The sequence below is a fragment of the Sinocyclocheilus grahami genome, unplaced genomic scaffold (assembly GCF_001515645.1).
Source record: "Sinocyclocheilus grahami isolate Dianchi unplaced genomic scaffold, SAMN03320097.WGS_v1.1 scaffold454.1, whole genome shotgun sequence".
Taxonomy (NCBI): Eukaryota; Metazoa; Chordata; class Actinopteri; order Cypriniformes; family Cyprinidae; genus Sinocyclocheilus; species Sinocyclocheilus grahami.
The window spans coordinates 97445-118548 of record NW_015505633.1 but is presented as its reverse complement, the minus strand read 5'-3'; the positions used below and the strand labels follow the sequence as shown (position 1 = coordinate 118548).

General features: G+C 37.6%; 1 protein-coding gene across 6 annotated transcripts in view; it reads right to left on the bottom strand.

The window, feature by feature from the left end:
- Positions 1 to 21104, bottom strand: part of camsap1b (calmodulin regulated spectrin-associated protein 1b) — a 33140-nt gene that overhangs the window by 9670 nt on the left and 2366 nt on the right. For 5 of the 6 annotated variants that reach the window (XM_016234550.1, XM_016234552.1, XM_016234547.1 and 2 more), the window contains exons 3-9: positions 18011 to 18273; positions 5060 to 5221; positions 4733 to 4813; positions 1965 to 2106; positions 741 to 880; positions 542 to 638; positions 195 to 363 (exon numbers count right to left, since the gene is read on the bottom strand). In XM_016234550.1, the coding sequence (XP_016090036.1) occupies positions 195 to 363; positions 542 to 638; positions 741 to 880; positions 1965 to 2106; positions 4733 to 4813; positions 5060 to 5221; positions 18011 to 18273 (1054 nt within the window). The remainder of the gene's footprint in view (positions 1 to 194; positions 364 to 541; positions 639 to 740; positions 881 to 1964; positions 2107 to 4732; positions 4814 to 5059; positions 5222 to 18010; positions 18274 to 21104) is intronic. The other variant, XM_016234549.1, reaches the window with a different exon arrangement.

The window sequence follows — 21104 nt, the reverse complement described above, 5'->3', positions numbered from 1 at the left end:
CTACACTGGTGGCCCAACGGTTTGCCCAGAAGAAAATAGGTTTGGCTTAGCAAGAATACAAATTAGAGGGAATATTAATTTTTAGACATTAAATCTAAGGAGATTGTCCAAAGCATATTTTCACATTGACAAAGGATAACTGACATTTACACCCAAAGCAACACATGGAAAAGACAAAACCATGAAGCACTTACAGAGGCTCAGATTCTTCAGGATGCAGGAAGTACCTGTTACAAACATCCGGGCTGTTCTGAACAGGAAGTGCTGGATCAGCCCCACCAGGAGACACCAGGAAGCTCCGTTTGGTGGCGTTGGAGATGGGCACAGTAGGCCTGGCACTCTTGGGCTGAGTCATTGCTCTTGCTATAATACAAATTTGAATTATTAACTCAAATTAGTAGAACAACAGGTAAAATATGAGGATTTTGGTTAAATTTTGTATTTTAAAGCCAATAAAACTTTAAAATGCCAAATTAACTAATTTAAGCCCCTTCACGCAACCGTACGACAAATTTACTGCCAAAAAAAAAAACTTCTTCACCATCTTTAAATTCCTGAACATCTCTCGGCTGGACAAATTCAGGCTTGACGATCTCAAACCACCAGAAGAGCTCTGCTATAAATACCATGACATTGTGCTGCAGAAGAAAATGAACAGTGAGAGAATCAAGAACAGACCCATGCGGAAATGAAACATCCTGTTAATGACAAGACACATTATACATGACTGCATAACTTACCTTGAGAACAGGAGGTGCGTACAACATGTCCTCTAGTGTCAAATAAAAGCTTTTGTTAAGGTACTCATTGGTGAACTCTTTCAGCAGCTGGATATTATAAAGGCTGTCTGCTATTGAGGTCACCTCTTTCAAGCAGATATCTGCAGATAACAGAAAACACAAAATTAGCAAATAAGCTATCTTGAGGCATACAGCCTCTGACATTCATGAACGCTAAATCAAGGGCTGAATCCAAATGAGGTCAATATTTGCTTGGGAGTTGAAATATCAGAAAAGAACATTTCACAGAATATTTACTTGGCTCAAAAGGCAATGTGCAGTGAAGCACCAAGGGAATAAAACTACAATCACTTAAAAGTATAAGAAAGCAAACCAACAAAACTCTAGAAATGAACCATACCTAATGTATTATATATATGACATGCACATTTCTAAGACTTCTAAATTAACAACATGATCAATGTTGTGGAACTCTGAAATTTTTACATATTTTTATAAAGTAAACACTTTTATAAAGTTTAACTTTTACAGTGTTAGTAATATTTAAAGATGACAACGACAGAACTTTGATCGTTAAACTAAGCAATTATATATCATCTTACAAATAAATATTATTGGGAGATACTGCACCAAAATGCATTATTTTTGCTCAGTTTGAGCCTCTAAATGTTTTTTTCCCTTCCTCAAGTATGAACTATATATTCTCCTACATCATACTATGTGAGCCATAACTGCCTGATGCATCAAATATAATATTATTATTTATGATTCTAAATATATAAAAAAACAAAAAAACACTTTTCTTCAGATTTTTAAAATACATTTTTGTCTAAAGGTTAAATAAAATTTTCCATTTCAAACAAATGTGATTTTTATGATTATTGTAGGCTTAACAGGATTAAAATGAAGTAAAGCTTCCAGCTTAAAGGGGAAGTGTGAAAATACTTTTTCCTTTCCCAGCTAAATGTGCAGCAAACAATTGCAAGCAAACCATTCGTATGATTTCCAAAGAATGTAAGCACTGTGGCGTCTTGTTTGTTTGAGCTGCCTGACATAGCAACAACCGTCTGAAGCAATGATGTAACTCTGGGGTGGGGTGAAGGAGGCAGTAGGAGTTTGGGAAACCTGATTAGGTTTGGTGCTACAAGCGGTGAAGAGATTACACACATGGCTTTCTTTAGACTAGCTAACTAGTATAGTATCCCTAGTGTTATTTCACTCTACCATCAAGCTTCATCAGGTCTGGGCAGTAGTAATGGACCACAGTCAGCAGTGCAGCACAGTCACACACATCCCTGATCAGGTCCTCCAGCAGGGGGAAGTAGGGCAGCTGTCTACCTGAGGCATGATCCCGCCGATACCGTACCTGCAGGTGACATGAGAGGAAGCCAAACTGTCAAAACCATCTACAACAACAGGCTGTATTTAACAAAGTGACCTTTGGTATATGGCACTGGCATTGTGTAAGCAAGAGACAGTTTTGCAAGAGAAATATATTTTATCATTGAGGCTTTGTATTTGTAAGAATATTTGCTGAACTAAATAAACTAGAAAGGGATGTAACATAGGCAAATTAGACTATAAGACACCTAAAAGGAATAGTTCACCCAGTAAACTAAATTGGCCTTATTTACTAATCCTCATATTGTTCCAAGGAAGACAAAAAGAGATGTTTAGCAGAATGTCCAAGCTGCTCATTTTTTAAATAATGAAAGAGAATAGGGGCCGGAGTGGTCCAGGCAAAAAAATAGCACAAGTCAATACAACTTATGCACGAAAACAAAATTGTTAGTTGCTAAAATAATCTGCTCCACTGTAGCTCTAAAAAGTTCTCATTCACTTTTGTTGTGCAGTCAAGAGCAGCTTGAATATTCTTCACAGCTACTCCTTGTGTTCCATAGAAAAATTTTAATTATATGAGTTCAGAACAAAATCATGGGGAGTAAAAGATAACATTTTTATGTTTGGGTGAACTGCTCCTTTCAGCAAAAACACAGAAGAACAGTGATTAGCATAATAAACCTGCATAAACAAACAAAAAAGAAAAACAGGAACCTAAAGAACATACAATTCGCAAAAGTAGTGGTTGACTGATACAGATTTATTGATGGCCAATGTTGATATCTTAAAGCAGAGTAGCCAATGGCCAATATAAAGCCAATGTAGATCTCATTTAAAGATAGTAAATAACAGATGCATAACAATTTCTGCAATGAAATTGAAATGACATTTGCTGCATGGTTAAAAGTATGCTATACATATATAATAAAATTGTTATTTTTTAGCAAAAAAAACAACAACAAACATAAGTACAGTGTAAGTTTATTTTATTAAATTCAGAAATACTGAGCAAATAAAGGGAAACATTGTAAACATTAACATAGCTGGGTTATATGCTATTTTATTTCCCCACAGATTGAATCATGCTCAGAGGTATATGTATGAAAAAAGTATTATAGCACTTCAGTTTGTATGACTAGACAAAGCAATGGCAGCACACTAATGTAGACAGAGAATGGGTGCTCCTATGCATCTGCGCTTAGGCCCTGCCAAAATAAAAGTCCCGTTTTCAACTCTTTATCAGCCAGGGGGGAAAAAAGGTATCTGGCAATGACAATAATTAAAAAAAAAAAAGCCAAATATTGGCCTATATATACACCAGTCGACCACTACACAAAAGCCCTCTACACATTGACTATGGCAGCCACAATCATAATCTTGTGAATATACTCAATCAATTGTGCAGTCCTAACAGTCACCAAGTCTAGGTTTCAGACAGACAGTGAAAGTTAGAAAGCAGATCTAAAGGTAAAGAAGCAGCAGAATAGAGACAGAGGATCTCTGTGCCATTTGTGAAACAGGCTCCAGCATGCAATGGGCCAGTACAAACATAAGATCAGCCTGAAGGACCACATGTCAGAGAGACAAGGAAGAGATTAATGAAGATGGAAATAACTGCAAGAAATTAGAAGATGAAAGCTGAAGTTAAGAGACTCAAACACACACACAGACGCTCACACACACAAGTACGCACAGCGGCATGTGTTAGCTCATAACTGCATGTGCTAAAATTGTGAAAGGCAGATCATTTTGTGCGATTACAGCGTGAGCCACTGGCCAGAAGCGTCTCCCAGTGTGCACTGATTAGATAAAAGCGTGGCCTGAGTGGTGATGGCGTATGTTGGGATTGACACACACTACTCGTGCAGTGGAGAGGAAGCACTCACAGCCAACTTACAGGTACTAGTTTCCAATACCATTTTGAGGGAGACTATCCCAGTAGCGAGGGAGGAGGTTAAAGGGAAAGAGACGGAAAGAGGAGCAGAGAGGATTGTAAGGTCAGGGGAGAAAAGAGCAGACAGATGTGACCCTGCTATGAGGTTAGAGGAGAAACAGAAGGAGTGATGCCACGGAAGATATTAGATCATTTCCATAAGGCTGTTGTTACATTAGTGCCATCTTTTCAGATGCGAGTCTTGCCATTTCAGTTCACACCCGTTTATGATCTTGTTTACACCTGGTATTAACAACTGTTGCATGTCATCCAATCAAGTGGTCGGCCAATTCTTTGTCTTGGTGAACACTTAAAAATCAAAGACAAGGACTGCACAATTTTGCGAGGGTAAAAATATCGAATTGTGTTTTTTTTGGTGGATAAAATTTGTGACTGCGATTACAAATGTGATTGAGAAAACAAAATCCAGGTTTGCTGTGCTTGATTGCAGGGCTGTACAATTTGGCCCAAATTTTGCAATTATATATCAACATAGGTATAAAAAATAAATAAAACAAAAATAATTTATTATTATTATTACAAAGTTTTCTGTAAATGCCCAAATATAACTTTTTTCCTCCAGTGCAGTTTGAATGATGTTTTCTAGACAGATACAACCCCATTTACAGGAGACAGTGAAAAACCAGGTCTAAACAGCACCCAAGAATCAGAGTTTTACAATGCATGTGTGAAACTCTTGTGCTGGGATGTCTGGTACCTTCTGATGACTTGGAGATTCCAGCAGATGCTGCTTTGATTTGTGTTCCTTCTCTGTGATCTCCCTCATTTTCAGGTTCACCTGCAACACAAAGAAGGGATTATGACACATATAAAGAATTCATAATGAACTTCTGTGGTTTATACGGTTTTCTTTTGAAAGTGCTGGCAGAAGTCTCCATGCCAGCATGAATAGACATGCTCTGGCCAAGCACTGAAAGTCCCCTACAGAACTAGACAAATCCAAGTAAGCTATTAGTACATCATGTAACACACAATGTTCATTCAAACATAAACTTCACAAGTGTACTGTTCAAAAGACACACACCTTGTTGATCCAGAAGACCATAGCATCCTCAAGGTCAAAGGGGAGCTCCTTGGAGGCACTGAATGTGGAGAAACGCTTCACGCAGGTCACAACCTTCTCAATGCTGATCATCTCCACGGTGTAGGCCATCATCAAAGCATCAATCATGGGGATGTGGGAACTCTGTGCCACACAACAGAGAAAGAAATGTCACACTACACTATTAAATGCACCATAATGGACAAAAATTTTTTACATTTTAAAAAACAACTTTCACAAATAAATTTTATGAAAATGTAGTACTGTGACACTAAACATTATATCACCACAAGCAGCATATGTTATTTTATTTTACTTTTTTAATAAATACTACAAATAAATGAAACATTATTATTAGCAGTAATAATATCGAGGGATTGGTTTTGAAAAATTTCACGACTCAATCCGATTTAGATTCACACATTCGATTACAATTTGATCCTATATCGATTATTTTGGATATATATCAGGTACAGTACATAGCAAACTTTCACATAAAAAAACCAATGCTCTACTAATAATAAACCAGTAAAATAAACTGGAGTCAGTTGGTACTACAGCAGGGCTGTACGTTAACTTTTTTTTCACATAGCACTGGTGCTACAGAAGTTGAAAGTTTTGTAGCACAGGCCAAAAAGTTGTAGCACAAGTATAAAACGTCTGTTATGATGTCTGAAAACAAACACAAGTAATGGAGTTCATCACTTAAACAGGCACTGATGTTCCATACAGAGCACAAAAAATACAAACCATCACAAAAAAATTTTTTAGACAAAGTTTTCGTAATTTGCTAAAAATGGAAGAGTGCAGAAACATAACACCTCTTACACCTTAACAAAATATAAAATAAAAAACAATGGCAGACATTTAGGGAAAGTGAGCAAAGATAAAAAATCTTTTATTATTATTATTAAAATCAAAAATTATTTTATCTTTGTTATTACAAAATAAGAACAAAGATATACATTACAAATACACATAATATACAAATAAAACAAATAGTGCTTTATTTTTCAGGTACAGCATTTAGCAGTAGCATTCAAGAAATTGAATGAACAAATATTAAAATAAAACACTATATACACATCAATTATACTTTTTTAAAAGCAACTGACTGATGATAAGTTCATCAGTCAAGAGCAGTGAGTGATTTTTTTCTGTGTTTTGTTGTTTTACTAACATTAAAATAATAGTTCATCTGACTTTCAATAGTGTTTCATTTTTATACCATCATTTACTCAAGTTGTCACTCAACCAACTGTGTTTATATGTAAACCTTGTGTGTTTTTGACAGTATTAGATGCTAAATCAATCAGACGTGAAAGACAACTTAGTCCAATAATCAGGCGCTTTTTGACAGGCTCTCAGTGCGAGCGTGCTTCTTTAGTATGCACTCAGAAAAAGTGCATGCAGAACAGCATGTGAATTAAATGTTTAACCGGTATTGCTTTAACGCAGCTGGAAATAATGTAGTTTTGTGATTGCGCATAAGTGCAGTGTCCCGTGAGAGTAACTACCGCTGAGCTAACACTGATGTGAATGCATGTGGCGTTGTACATTATATTGAGACAGAGGGAGGCGCCAGAACTGCAGCTGATAGAATGTGCGCTGTAGCACGATACAACGATATTTCTTCAAAAGCAGATCGTGGAGACATTCAGAAATCGTCATATCGCACACCCCTAACTACCAAGTATAATCAATCTCACACATACAAACAAGCACAACGAAATCACTTCACACTATTAAGCGGCTGTGTTATGAACATGCAAAACTGTATCGCACGCGTGCTACAGTGGTAAATGTATTCATCGCACAGACCAGTTTTTTCGTAGCCCTGTACAGTACTATAATATTGAAGGTTAAAATTACCCGATTTGTATAACAAACATTGTATACAAATGAAGTTTTTATAATAATAAAGTTATTATACTAATTTTACAGTTACATAGCAATTTCTACTCTCAATTCGTTTTCTGAAATATAAATACTTAAATGGTAAAATATTAACATTTAAATGGTGGCGGTCATAAAAATGTGATGGATTTATTTTAACAAATTAAATATTAAAACAGTAAAAAATTATAATGAATATGTTATGGTGCATATATTTACCAAAATGCTCCTCTCTAGAATTCATTTTTCTAGCTGACTAGCGAGTTTATGGTCATCTGTAAATGTGAGGTTACGTGACGTATTTACAAGCTGTTACATTGACATCTTTCCGTGGTTGAAACACTGATTGAGTGATTACATGAGACAGGAAATGGATTTCAGGAAGTTGCACAGTACAACCTTTGGATGTTCATTCATGTTTATTTCGGACTGTAACTGGTATTTAAAGCAAAGGAAATGATCAGTTCACGTGCGCTTCGAGCTGCCACTTCTCTTGAACTGAGGCTCTACAGTGATCTGTCACTTAGGGGTGTGCCATATCATACGGTCCACGATAATACCGATATACATTTTTACATGATAAAAAAAGTGTCATATCGCGATATCAATGATATAGCGATGCGATGACGTATGGCAGATATCCGTTCCCCAGCGCGAACAACAACACCACCACAAACCCAATAGGTGTGTTCAACTTGAAGCAGTGCTGCGCAGACTGATCGGTGTATGACATCAAAGTATTGCGAGAGCGGTTCTAGAGCACATTCGAGCGCACACTCTTACAGTCAAAAAATAGGCGAGGCTCATATCTTTAGCGAAGCGGCGCGGCGCGGAGAGAGGGGGGACCCTGGCGATTTCAACCGACTGCCCGAGGCCAGCATAAAAAGACGGCCTGTGTTTTAACACAAAAGCTTATCAATTGCACGTGTTTTAAGCCTTGCCAATTTATACATTCAAAACGATTTAAAGTATTCAAACACAAGACGCGGAAAAAAACTCAGAGTTAGCGCGCCGAGTTCAGTGCGCACACGGAGAGCCGCGCAAACACCAAGCCAAACTCTTTTTCGCTTCCTCCCATGCCTGAACGAACAATAACACCTCGCCAGTTTAAACATACAAGCACAAAAAGACATGTAAAGCTTAATTCAGAACCCGCACGCTGTTCTGTGCGTACAGTGTGCATGCAGAGAGCCGCTTCTACAGCCCTTAAACACCAAATTGAGTTTTGTCTCTTCTTGCTCTTGAAACGTGACAATTTTGGATGTATTTGTCACAATACCTGTCTTTGCAAGTATCCTTGAAAAAATGGTCGGTTATGTCTTAAGTGAAAGTGCAGTTGAGAAATATTATCTTGTTGAGAAAGAAATGGAATGTGTATCATTATATTGGATGTATTATCTCTTAACGTGACTGTGCATAATTTACTAGCTGCTGTCAGTGTCCTTAATGTTAATCCAAGAAATTAAATAGGAGAAAATCACTCACTGCTCTTTACTGAATTACCTTGTAGTTTTAACAAGAATTAATCCATATTTAATTTAAACAGTGAAGACTATGCAATGCTATTTACATTTGATTATTCAGATTTTGTACCTGGACACCTACAAACTTGAAAAAAATTCAACATTGTTTAATTTGTATATTTGTGCCATTTACACCATTTCAAACAGGGCCCACTGGTACAACCTGCACCGGAGCCCCCCAAACCCCAGCTACGGCCCTGTACACTGATCGGTGTGCTTGAAGTCGAACACACAGCTGCTGTTGCCACCTTATGACAATAGATTTACACTTCAAATTAGGTAGTCTGTCATTGATGACAGTAGCTCATTGGAAAAGGATGGAAAATGCCCTCCATTTTGATTGCACTAATAAATGCTCCGGGTGTGTGTTCACGGTTTGTGTGTGTTCACTGCTGTGTGTGTGCACTTTGGATGGGTAAATGCAGAGCACTAATTCCGAGTATGGGTCACCATACTTGGCCACATGTCACGTCACTTTAAAAAATGCTGCTGCCTGCCAGCTGCAATCACCAATAAAACATTGTTCCATGTTTTATTTTTTTTCTATATCGTCATAAATATCGTTATCGCAAATATTCTTGAAATATTGTGATAGGCTATATCACCCACCCCAAACAGCGCAAAAACAGCTTTTTATTGTTTGAATATTGTAATAAAATGGACAGAATTTGAAATCTGAGACTTTGCACAAGCAAAAAGCTTATTGCGATTTATTGGATGGGAGGCACACTACAATGTTCCATTCATTAACTAAAACAGGCTAGACTAATTGATTCTTGGGATTTAAGAATCAATATGGTTCATAAAATTACAATCTATTAAAATCGAGAGAAATATATATATTTTCCCCCCAGCCCTAATAATAACTATATAAAAAACTATAAAAATACTATCTTTTTTAACAAGGCACTGACAAAAAAAAAACTTAAAAGAAACGTCCTTATACTCAGATAGTCCTAATGTTTCAAGGAGCTGCTTTTCCTCACTAAGAAAGGTAAAAATGTGCACACAACTCTGTGGGAATAATCCCATCCCATTTAGCCCAAAGAAGGTCATACTGCTCTTAATAACACAGCAATGAGCTCAGTAAATCTGACAAAACAAAGCACAGTCAAGATGAAGTAAGTAACATAATATTTTACATTTGTCATGAAATGAAAAACCCTTTATTTACCTTTCCTCATGCTGGCTACAATTCTGAACACTACCTCATGATTTAAATTTATTACAAAGTACACCAAGCATTTCAACATTGAGTCCTAGTCTGAGACTATGAACTGTTATACAAAGCCCACCCAGTTACCATTGCAATCCTAACACCAGTCGACCAGTGACTTGTTCATACGGGCTCACAGTACACATCAGCACAATCTCAGCAGACTGATCCCTGACTCAAGGCAATAGTGTCAGCAAACTTCCACAGAGTGTTTTTCTCAGATATGCATGCAAGACGTCTGACAAGCATAAACCAAAAGACTGGAACGGGAAGAGCTTTGGACTCAGATAAACATAGGACTAAAGCAGAAAAGCACACTATCACATTTCTACCATTTCTGCAGTATGTGTACGGTACGCAGTATGCAGCCTGCATTAAATAAACATGACCTACTACATTTGCCAATTTGTGGATTACCCACCTTGTTCCTAACGAGTCTACTGCATTTTAAATTATGGGAGGCATTTCTGGTTTGGGGATGTTCCACTCAAAGAGACTGAAACAATTTAAATCACAAGGTTGCGCTACAAATAATCCTTATCTATTCTTTAAGTTCTATTTTCAGACTTCAAGAGAATAATGTGACACTTGATAAGTTAATGTGACCTGGTATAACATCTATGGCAAGAGCTCTTTTCAGTCTGCTGCATTCTTTTCCTCCTGATTACTTCGATTTTCCTTTATTCTGTTGTAACTATATGAAAAAAGACAACAAACAGTGCATCTGCAGTCTGCTCTCCGGATGGAATGTACTGGGAATCTCTCATTTTTCCACCCAAATCCTATTGCTACATATGTAACATAATACAGACATCTATTACTACAGTTATGTTTAACATGTCCGTAATATTGCTGCCGACAGATTCAAGCTTTAAAGGTTATTCATAGTCTTGTTAATGCTTTTACATTTTTTTATTTCCTTTTAATGTCCAATGGTTGAAGGGTGAGTACAATAATGTCACCTCATTGTACTGTGGTGATTGTTTTTGGAAAATTATTATTGCGTTTATGCAGTGAACCTCCGTCTACAGATTTCTTGCCATATGTCTATGTTTCTTGCATCTCACGACTATGTCGTGTATGAAATAATGTCTGTGTGCATGTGTGTAAAACAACAAACTGACGATTTATATATAATCATTTGTAATTGTATATACATTGTGATTAATTGTGGCTGGAACAATAATGTAGCTGTAAAAATAGTTGCCTGCTGAAACTGAAATGTATATCCATCTTCACCATAACTAGATAGTAAAGACAAACTCACCGTGTCTATACACGTTAGATGTGATCCACCTCATAGTAACACTCTTGTCAGATCATCAGCGGCCATTACTCCAGTCTTCAGTGTCACATGATCCTTCAAGCATCATTCTAATACGCTGATTTGGAGTTCAAGAAACATGTTATTATAAAAGTTGAAAACAGTTGTGCTGCTTAGTATTTTTGAGGAAACAAAAATACAAAAATACAAAACTAAGATTTTTTGATCAGTCTTTACTGTCACTTTTGACTTATTTAATGTATCCCTGATGAATAAAAGTATTAATTTCTTTCCCCCCCAAAAAAGACTCCAAACTTATGAATTTGTGTACAATGAAGCAAGTAGAATTCCATTCCAAACTTTGCTTGTGTGCAGTTACACAACAGGATTTAATGGTCAACCAAATTTAGTGGTCAGTCAAAATGGCATGAAACATTCACGTCATGAGATGTAGCAGGTAATAAAGAGGCTGCCATGAGACTTTCAAATAGTACGGCCCCTAAAGTCCAAATAAACACAGTAGCATCTACGCCAGGGGGCAACTAAATAGGATGCTAAACATTTATTTTCATAGTACAGTATAGACAAATCCTTCACATGGCACACAATAAATTAAACTAGCCTATATTAAAAATAGCACTTCATGTCATAAAGGAGTAAACCCGTTTTGACTTTCCTTAGTACTCCACTCCGAAAAACTTAATGCATGCATGAAGCGCAGATGTCTTTAGACTGGTCAAAGCAAACAAACGACACCTCTACCTTTTAAAGTCATTAAGCTGTACCTACACACCTCACAAAGCCATTCTGTTCAGTCTAACAGGTTTGTGTGGATCAGACCGTACTAAGCTCTGTACAGGGTGTGGGCTCGACCACAAAGATTTGCATTTGAAGTGATAACAGCACGAGTGAGTGTACAATGCTGATTCACCACCATCAGTGATTGCCATTCAATGGAGAAAGCACATCACTGGCTGAAATAACACGGCTGTGCATCAATGAAATCCACTCCGCTCTATGCTACTTTAGCTAAACACACTGGATATGCCAACAATAGCAGCTTTCTCCTGTCAGTGCAGTAGATATCTGCAACAGGAAGAGCTCTGCAAACCACAGATTCCATTTCACACTTGCTTTTTTCTTTGTCTGAGTTTGGGCTGTAATTAGTGCTTGCCAAGACAACCATCACTTTTATAATTTCTTCCTCCAGATAAAATGCTGGTGCTTGTGCTATGCACGCGAATGATGCCTCAAATCATGTAGCTTATCGAGGAGAGGGTTGCTTGCTATTACTAGTTTTTGTATCCAATAATGCCTTTAGAACTGGGGCTGTAAGCAACTACCTTCAAACCTCCTAGAACACCCTAGCAGCCACTTAAAACACCCTAAAAAAATACACTATCTTCTTGCCGGAGTTTAATGTTGTTTTGTTACTTGCTACCGGGTGTCTGTGAGAACAAAACACGGGCGTAGAAAAGACTATAAAATAGTTTTTAACGCACACAGTAAGTGAAATTTAAAACTGTTAAAAGAAAGGCTCAATAACTGTTGCACAGATATAATACACTACGCATCAATTTCTCTTCCCTTTGTGCTTTGCACTTTTTAACACGAAGCGCTTAAAATGTGCGCACATTAAGTGCTTCGTGCTTATAGACTGTCAACCCTCTATTATTATCGTCCCCGTTTTGATTTCAGCGAATCAGTTCGAGCAAACGAACACAACCTGATTAATATTCATGAATCCTGTAGCCCTCGCATATGCGACTAAATCTTCACTCAATTATGTCCAATATTAACCGATGGCTAATAAATTCTCAGATTTTAATCGCCAGTGTGTGAGTTGGAGGCTGAGTATATGATTAGCTCAGATATATTTTCACTCACAGAACACTCTGACTGAGCGCTTCAGATTTTCACTCTCCGTCAAGCGATCTGTGATATTTTTCAGTTCATCTGAATGGATGCGCAGCGCACCTGTGTTTGTGTATTTGGCGTAACGTAAACTCTAGTGTGAAGGCGCACGACTTGCCGTCACTTTCTCTCACACGCGCAAAGAGCGAGAGCGAGCAAGAGTCTTATATAACATGCAGAATTGATGCGCTACATGTAAACGATATACTTTGATGTATTTTCCTGTAAAAATAACAGTTCACATTGTGACAGCATGTAATCAAGGGTTATCATGCAAATATGTGCGTTTCTATGTGTTTATAACGTTCTATGTCTTGAGGATTTGTGGGTAACGAAACAGTGCCTGATATTGCATCTCTCGCTTCTCATCTTGACATCCCACTGAGCTGCTGTTTCGCTCTTGCTTCAGTCGACACTACATGATTTTATTGCCCTTCGCGTCGTAGAGTCAATGGAAAAGTCGATAAAACTTGAACTGCTATCTAATTTTGCTACTCAGAGAGAAAAAAGTGTGATCTTTTGAGGTCCCTGCAAAGTTTCCTTGTGTAGTTGAATCAAACTCGGAGGGCCTGGCTAAATCAACTGTTTTATTTGTGGATGGCTTACAGGAGTGAATTTGGGACAGGCTAAGTCAGAAGACCTTTAAAAGACAATGGTGCTTACTTGCTCTTGACTGGTCTATGAACCTATCACCTGTCATTCATTATAGGGTGGTCTCTAAATCCATTATCACCTTCACCTAGACCTATAACCCCTGCAACCTTCACGACTGGCCTCTGCAACTTTCTTTACTGGCTTAAGGTAAGACAACAGTACAGAATAGCAAAGAGTTTGATTAATAATGACTAATATTCATGAATCCAGTAGCTCATTAATCCTTAGTGCGTATTTATATTGTTATTATTAGTAGAATTCGTATAATAATAATAATATCTTATCAGTATTATTGTTCTTTTTCTTTTTACAGGAACACTGAATGACCAAAAAAAGCACCAGCACCAGTCCTAAGTTCATGGTTACCAAGTTTTAATTCTAATTACTAAACTTCTATTATTAAATAATACTTGATTATCATATTATAATGCTTGACTGCTTGACTGACTGATATTAAGAGTGTACTTTCAGATATTTAAAAAGCTGTACCATTTTACAAACATATGCTTCACTGGTATCGGTATCAGCCAATACCGAACCCTAGGTATCGGAGCATCCCTATTAGAGATGGGCTCTTTTGACCGTTTATGGATACGAACCCCTGCCATATCTTGGCAGCAGAATATCAGAGATATGGGTGTAGGGATCTTCTGACCCATGGTAGTGCACAAAAACTATTTCAAACATCAAAAGTTTTGGGTCAGTGAGATTTTTAAAAGGTTTTTAAAGGACATCTTTTACACGCACCAAGCGTTTATTTTATTTTTTTTATTTGAACAAAAATACAGTAAAAACAGTATTATTGTGAAATATTATTACAATTTAAAATAACTATTTTCTATTTCAAGATATATAAAATGTAGTTTACGTGATGGCAAAGCTAATTAGGGATGCACCAAATTTTCTGGCAATTTTCGGCTGAAAGGGAAAAATGTCCAAAAAAAAAGATTACAAAAAATATGCTGTGCCGCACCACCCAGCAGTGTTCGGCACGCAGGTTTAACTCTCCCTTTAGCTGCTGTCCCTGCGCGGTGTGACGCTCCACTAAATATCCCGCTCTATGAATGTGCGTTCCATCGCTCATGCTCACCGGAAAAGCAAAGTCCGCTCAAATAAAGCGCTGACAGAAAATTTCTATGTAGAATACTTGTTTTCTGTCTGCAATAGCGCTACTGTGCTGTAACATGGCAATGCTGGTAAAATGACACTACCCTCTCGTGACGCTATTGAGCTTGATTATGTTGCAATGAATTGAATAAAAATATAATATTGATATTTAATATTAATATATGTTCTGTACACTTTTGTGTTACTTTCAATAAAACTGTGGTTATTTTATTGGCTTGTGTTTTTTAAATCCAGTATCATTCAAATTGATTTAAAATAAAGTGTCTTACAAAATGACTTTATTATTTAATAAAATAATAAATAATTATTGAAAAGCAACTTTTTCCAGTGACTTAGCTACATCAACACCTTATACATATGCATAATGCCCAACTACAGGCTCCTTTGGCCTGCCCACAAAGTACAGTTAAGTAAGTGACTTTATGTCATGTCAAGGAAGCCCAACAGTTTTTTTTTTTTTCTGTGAGGTAACACACTGTATCAACCTCCAAAACTGATGCCATAGTTATCATAGATATAATACTGTTTACAGATGTTCATGAAGCCTTGGGAGCTGAAACCCAATTATGGTAAGGGGTGTTACATTTCCAACACACTCTCCAAGCAGCCGGCTGGTCAAAACAGACTGGACAAGCTGATCAATAGCACCAGTCCTAAGTTCATGGTTACCAAGTTTTAATTCTAATTACTAAACTTCTATTATTAAATAATACTTGATTATCATATTATAATGCTTGACTGCTTGACTGACTGATATTAAGAGTGTACTTTCAGATATTTAAAAAGCTGTACCATTTTACAAACATATGCTTCACTGGTATCGGTATCAGCCAATACCGAACCCTAGGTATCGGAGCATCCCTATTAGAGATGGGCTCTTTTGACCGTTTATGGATACGAACCCCTGCCATATCTTGGCAGCAGAATATCAGAGATATGGGTGTAGGGATCTTCTGACCCATGGTAGTGCACAAAAACTATTTCAAACATCAAAAGTTTTGGGTCAGTGAGATTTTTAAAAGGTTTTTAAAGGACATCTTTTACACGCACCAAGCGTTTATTTTATTTTTTTTATTTGAACAAAAATACAGTAAAAACAGTATTATTGTGAAATATTATTACAATTTAAAATAACTATTTTCTATTTCAAGATATATAAAATGTAGTTTACGTGATGGCAAAGCTAATTAGGGATGCACCAAATTTTCTGGCAATTTTCGGCTGAAAGGGAAAAATGTCCAAAAAAAAAGATTACAAAAAATATGCTGTGCCGCACCACCCAGCAGTGTTCGGCACGCAGGTTTAACTCTCCCTTTAGCTGCTGTCCCTGCGCGGTGTGACGCTCCACTAAATATCCCGCTCTATGAATGTGCGTTCCATCGCTCATGCTCACCGGAAAAGCAAAGTCCGCTCAAATAAAGCGCTGACAGAAAATTTCTATGTAGAATACTTGTTTTCTGTCTGCAATAGCGCTACTGTGCTGTAACATGGCAATGCTGGTAAAATGACACTACCCTCTCGTGACGCTATTGAGCTTGATTATGTTGCAATGAATTGAATAAAAATATAATATTGATATTTAATATTAATATATGTTCTGTACACTTTTGTGTTACTTTCAATAAAACTGTGGTTATTTTATTGGCTTGTGTTTTTTAAATCCAGTATCATTCAAATTGATTTAAAATAAAGTGTCTTACAAAATGACTTTATTGAAAAGCAACTTTTTCCAGTGACTTAGCTACATCAACACCTTATACATATGCATAATGCCCAACTACAGGCTCCTTTGGCCTGCCCACAAAGTACAGTTAAGTAAGTGACTTTGTTATGTCAAGGAAGCCCAACAGTTTTTTTTTTTCTGTGAGGTAACACACTGTATCAACCTCCAAAACTGATGCCATAGTTATCATAGATATAATACTGTTTACAGATGTTCATGAAGCCTTGGGAGCTGAAACCCAATTATGGTAAGGGGTGTTACATTTCCAACACACTCTCCAAGCAGCCGGCTGGTCAAAACAGACTGGACAAGCTGATCAATCAGCGCAGACTGGGCTTTTTCAGAAAGGTGGGCTTTAAAGTGACAGGAACAAAGTGTTTCAGGCAGAGGGTGAAAAGAGGTGCTGCAGCAATATATAGGGTTGGGTACCGAAACCCAGTACCAATATGGCACCGGTACCTATGTAACCAGTATGTACTAGAACCGAATCAGAACTCAGATTTCGGTGCCATGCCCGAGCGATCGATCGATTGAAATATTTGTCCTCTGGTCCTCCAAGATGGATGTAAGAAGCATCATCGTGAAAAATTATTTCCCGACTGAGAAAATTCAAGTGAACTCAAGTCAGAAAGCTCTAATAATACAAATCTTTCTAGTAACGAATGTCCATGTTTTCACATTCCGACTTAAAAGCACAACTCGGGAAATGAGAGCATCCGAGGAGCGCGTGAATGCAGTAGTTACACTTGCTATGATGGCAGCAGGTAGCCTTCCGTTAACTAAGCTTAACATGCTTAAATTAAAATTCCTAAAGCTAAACTTCCCTTGTATTCACATTTCTAAACCGGTTGTCCAACAAAAGAGAACATTATAACCTTTTTACTCCACAACACCAGTCAAATGCTTCCTTTAGGCTACTTTAAAAAGAATACATCTATTAGCAATGGATTGTAAATATACTTAATTATGAAAATACCAGAGATGGCTTGAATAACACCGATAAACTATATTGTCGCAGTCGAGTGTTTATTGTATTCGTTTTATCATTCAAAATGTTTATATGTTCTGTTTACTCAGTTACAGCTATAATATGATGCCTTTGTCCATATAAGGGATTTCGAAGGGATGCCAAACTTTTGAATGGTAACATGTTTGTATATAAACGTATATTATATTCATTAATACATGTAAATCACATATTAAAAAATATAACCCCATATATACACATTAGGGCTGGGCAAAAAAAAAAATCGAATGCGATTTTCATGCGCATCTCGTCAGTAGTTAATCTCCAGCACGTGCTTTCAGATGGAGCAGCATTTACTACACAGAGCCGTAGTTCACTGACAAGCTACACAAAATCGCGTTCAAAATTGCAGGCAATTCATTGCCGATTTTTGTGTAGCTTGTCAGTGAATTACGGCTCTGTGTAGTAAATGCTGCTCCATCTGAAAGCACGTGCTGGAGATTAACTACTGACGAGATGCGCATGAAAATCGCATTTGATTTTTTGAACAACCCTAATACACATATGCAAAAATAGTATGAGTAGTGTTCCAAACATATCCAAAGATACAAAATTACATAATACGTTTTGAATGCAACATTGACGCACCATTTTAATTGGCTGGCAGGTCAGATCTGAGTCGCTGACAGGCGTGTCATCACCCTCTATGACATAGATGCCTTTGCGAGACAAGGCCTGGATGACTGACTGGTGGGACTGCAGAGAGGCCACCTGGTCTCCTTTGAGAATGAGGCCACACACGCGACAGTACAGCTCACAGGACAGCAGTAACTGGATCACCGGGGGCTTAATGTGCTCCTGGTCATACTGGTCTGTGTAGAACGGGTCTCGCAGGTCCTCTGGGATGTGATCTGACAGGAGCAAAAAACAATAAATTAGGATATAAAGAAATTAAGACCCTGATGAATAGGCCTACTGAGGATGTTTTCAACTGTTATTGTTGCTACAACTCTGCTGCGTCTGGCATCAGATGCAATCTGCCAGCAATCCCTTGCTTTGTTGCAAACTAATGCACTACATGCTAGACAATAGCATGATGGTGTGAAAAGCCAGCCATAGGGCTCTACCCTCTTCTCGAGATCTCCTGTGCAGACGCAGATGAGCTGTGGTAGCTGGGGTCTGGCTGCAACCAAAAAGCTCAAACAGAGGGGAGCAAGGCCAGACGTGTCCTAGTCTGAGCAGCCATTGTTCCGTCCATCCACACCCAGCTCTCATGCATCCACACCCTCTGAACCGGTATCCCCCAGGAGAAGCATATCATTAATGTGAAGGCACTGGGTGCAACCATCCAGCATGAATTTATGCACACACCTGCCCCCTCTGATATACCACGTGGAGCTGTCTGCTTTGTTCCAAACCAGTATGTCTGCCACAAGCAGGCGTTGTTTAAAGAATGGTACTTAATAGTAAGTTAAAAAAAGAACAAGTAAGTATTATACAATTATGACACAGGGAAGTAATCATAGCATTGCATAGCATGTGCACGGGGATATCTATTTACAGCTGGAACACTAAAATGAATGACTTAAATTTATTCAGCCATTTCTAGTTCATTTTAAATGGTCATGTGCGGTGACAAATGATTCATTTAGCAATGCACATAATATATACTTTCAATTATATAAATCTGTCAATTCTTATGAGGTCATAAACCTGCAGGCATAATAGTTAAGAATTTCGATAACACTTCACAATATGTATTAACTAACATTACTAACAATGAGCAATACACTTGTTACAGTATCTATTAATCAAACTGTTCATTTTAGTTCATATTAGCTCAGGTCCATTGAATAATATTAACAGACACAACTTTTGATTTTAATACTGTATTAGTAAATGTTGGAATGAACATTAACCAAGATTAATAAATGCTTTAGAAATATTTTTCATTGCTAGTTCATGTTAACTACTTTAGTTAACTAATATTAAATGGAAGTGTAACCAGAATGTCATCTTAGTGTACGCCTATGTGTTAACTATATTAAACATGAAAAATTCACAAATCTACACCAAAGGGCAAGACGCAGAAAATAGGGTCCCAGTTGCAATCATTTGCATTTATACTACGTCTCTGATTTAAAAAAAAAAAAGAAACTGTAATGGACATTCAAAACAACATTCAAAGCAGTGATTAGCAGAACGCAAAGAAGCCCTCCAAATCTGGGCCACTTCTGACAGTAAAGAGGCACATGGCCTTCATCGCCATTCAGGCCAATTACTGGGCCGAAACAACTCCACAGCTTTACTGAAGGGAATATCCTGAATAACAGATGAGCCAGAATGGGGAAAAAAGGACAAAGAACTGAATAACGATGGAATAACAAACTGTACTTGAACTTCAACTCACAAACAAGTACATATCTGACCCTCCAAGAAATGCAATGAATTACCTCCCATGTTTACATAGTACATTGATATCCATAATATTATTATTACCAATTAGTATTATGGCAAACTGACACACCCTGCATAGACTTTTCAGAAAATTCAACATTCAACAGCAGAGAGAGAGTTTCCTCAGCAAACGAGGTCAGGAGTCTTACACACCATATTTCTGTTTCATTCACTGATGATGGCAGACCAGGGTGCCTTTTTGTGAGAGGGGGTACAGGCTACATATCAGTACATGCTTGAATACATCCTTCAATAGGATAGCATTCCACGGTGCCAGTCTTATGAGGTGATTTAACAGGAGCCATATGCTCAAACAGATCTTGTGTGCAGCTCTTCTGGGTACCACCATGAATCAATACTGAATAAGTCTAAAAATGAAATGACAAACTAAATGAATACGTACATGAAATGAAAAAGTGAAAAAAAATGTCCACCCATTAGAAGTTTGATGTCATTTGGCCATACACAGCACTGCTCATATGAAACAGTCATTAGTGACTGAGTACTAGAGCATAGGCTAAAAATATACCTGGAGCAACTTTGGCTTCTGGTCACTGCTTTTTCCATATGCAGGTACTCACACTGTTAACCCTGACTGAGTACAGAATGAATAATTATGTCTCATTAGTGATTGAGTTATCAACTGTGCATGACCACAAGTTATAGGCATCCCTAAACACTACTATTGTGTATATTTGTTAATTATGCCCACTTAAAATAAACAGGAAAGCTTCCTACTTATGTATAAAATATGCAGCAAATGAGTTGCACTTGCACTTGTGTGATGTCTTTATGTGCCATAACTGAATGTACTGAAAGTAAACGGGCTTTCTCCCCATTCACTTTCATATGCAAAAGAGCAGCCTGGATATTCTGCTGAACTTCTCCATTTGTGCTCCACAGAAGAAGAAAAAAAGTCCCGAACAACGCAAGGGCAACTAAATGATGACAATCCTTAATTTTTGAGGAATTATTAATTCAACAGATGTATAAAAACTGGATTTTTTTTTATTTAACGTATACATAATATACTTCTTTGGATAGAACTAAACAAAACAGACTCTAGGTGCCCTGCATACAGTGAATGCTCCATATCTGCTGACAGGGAGTCAATAGCATTAGGAAAACCCTTCCTGTTCATCCACAGCATTTCAATAGTGCACACTCTGCAGATGGGACAAATGCTCGTGAACCTGACTGAAATACCACAACAGTGGATTCGGACTGCTGCCCTCTCAACCCAAAACAACTACACCCCCCCCCCCCCAAAAACCCAACAAACCCC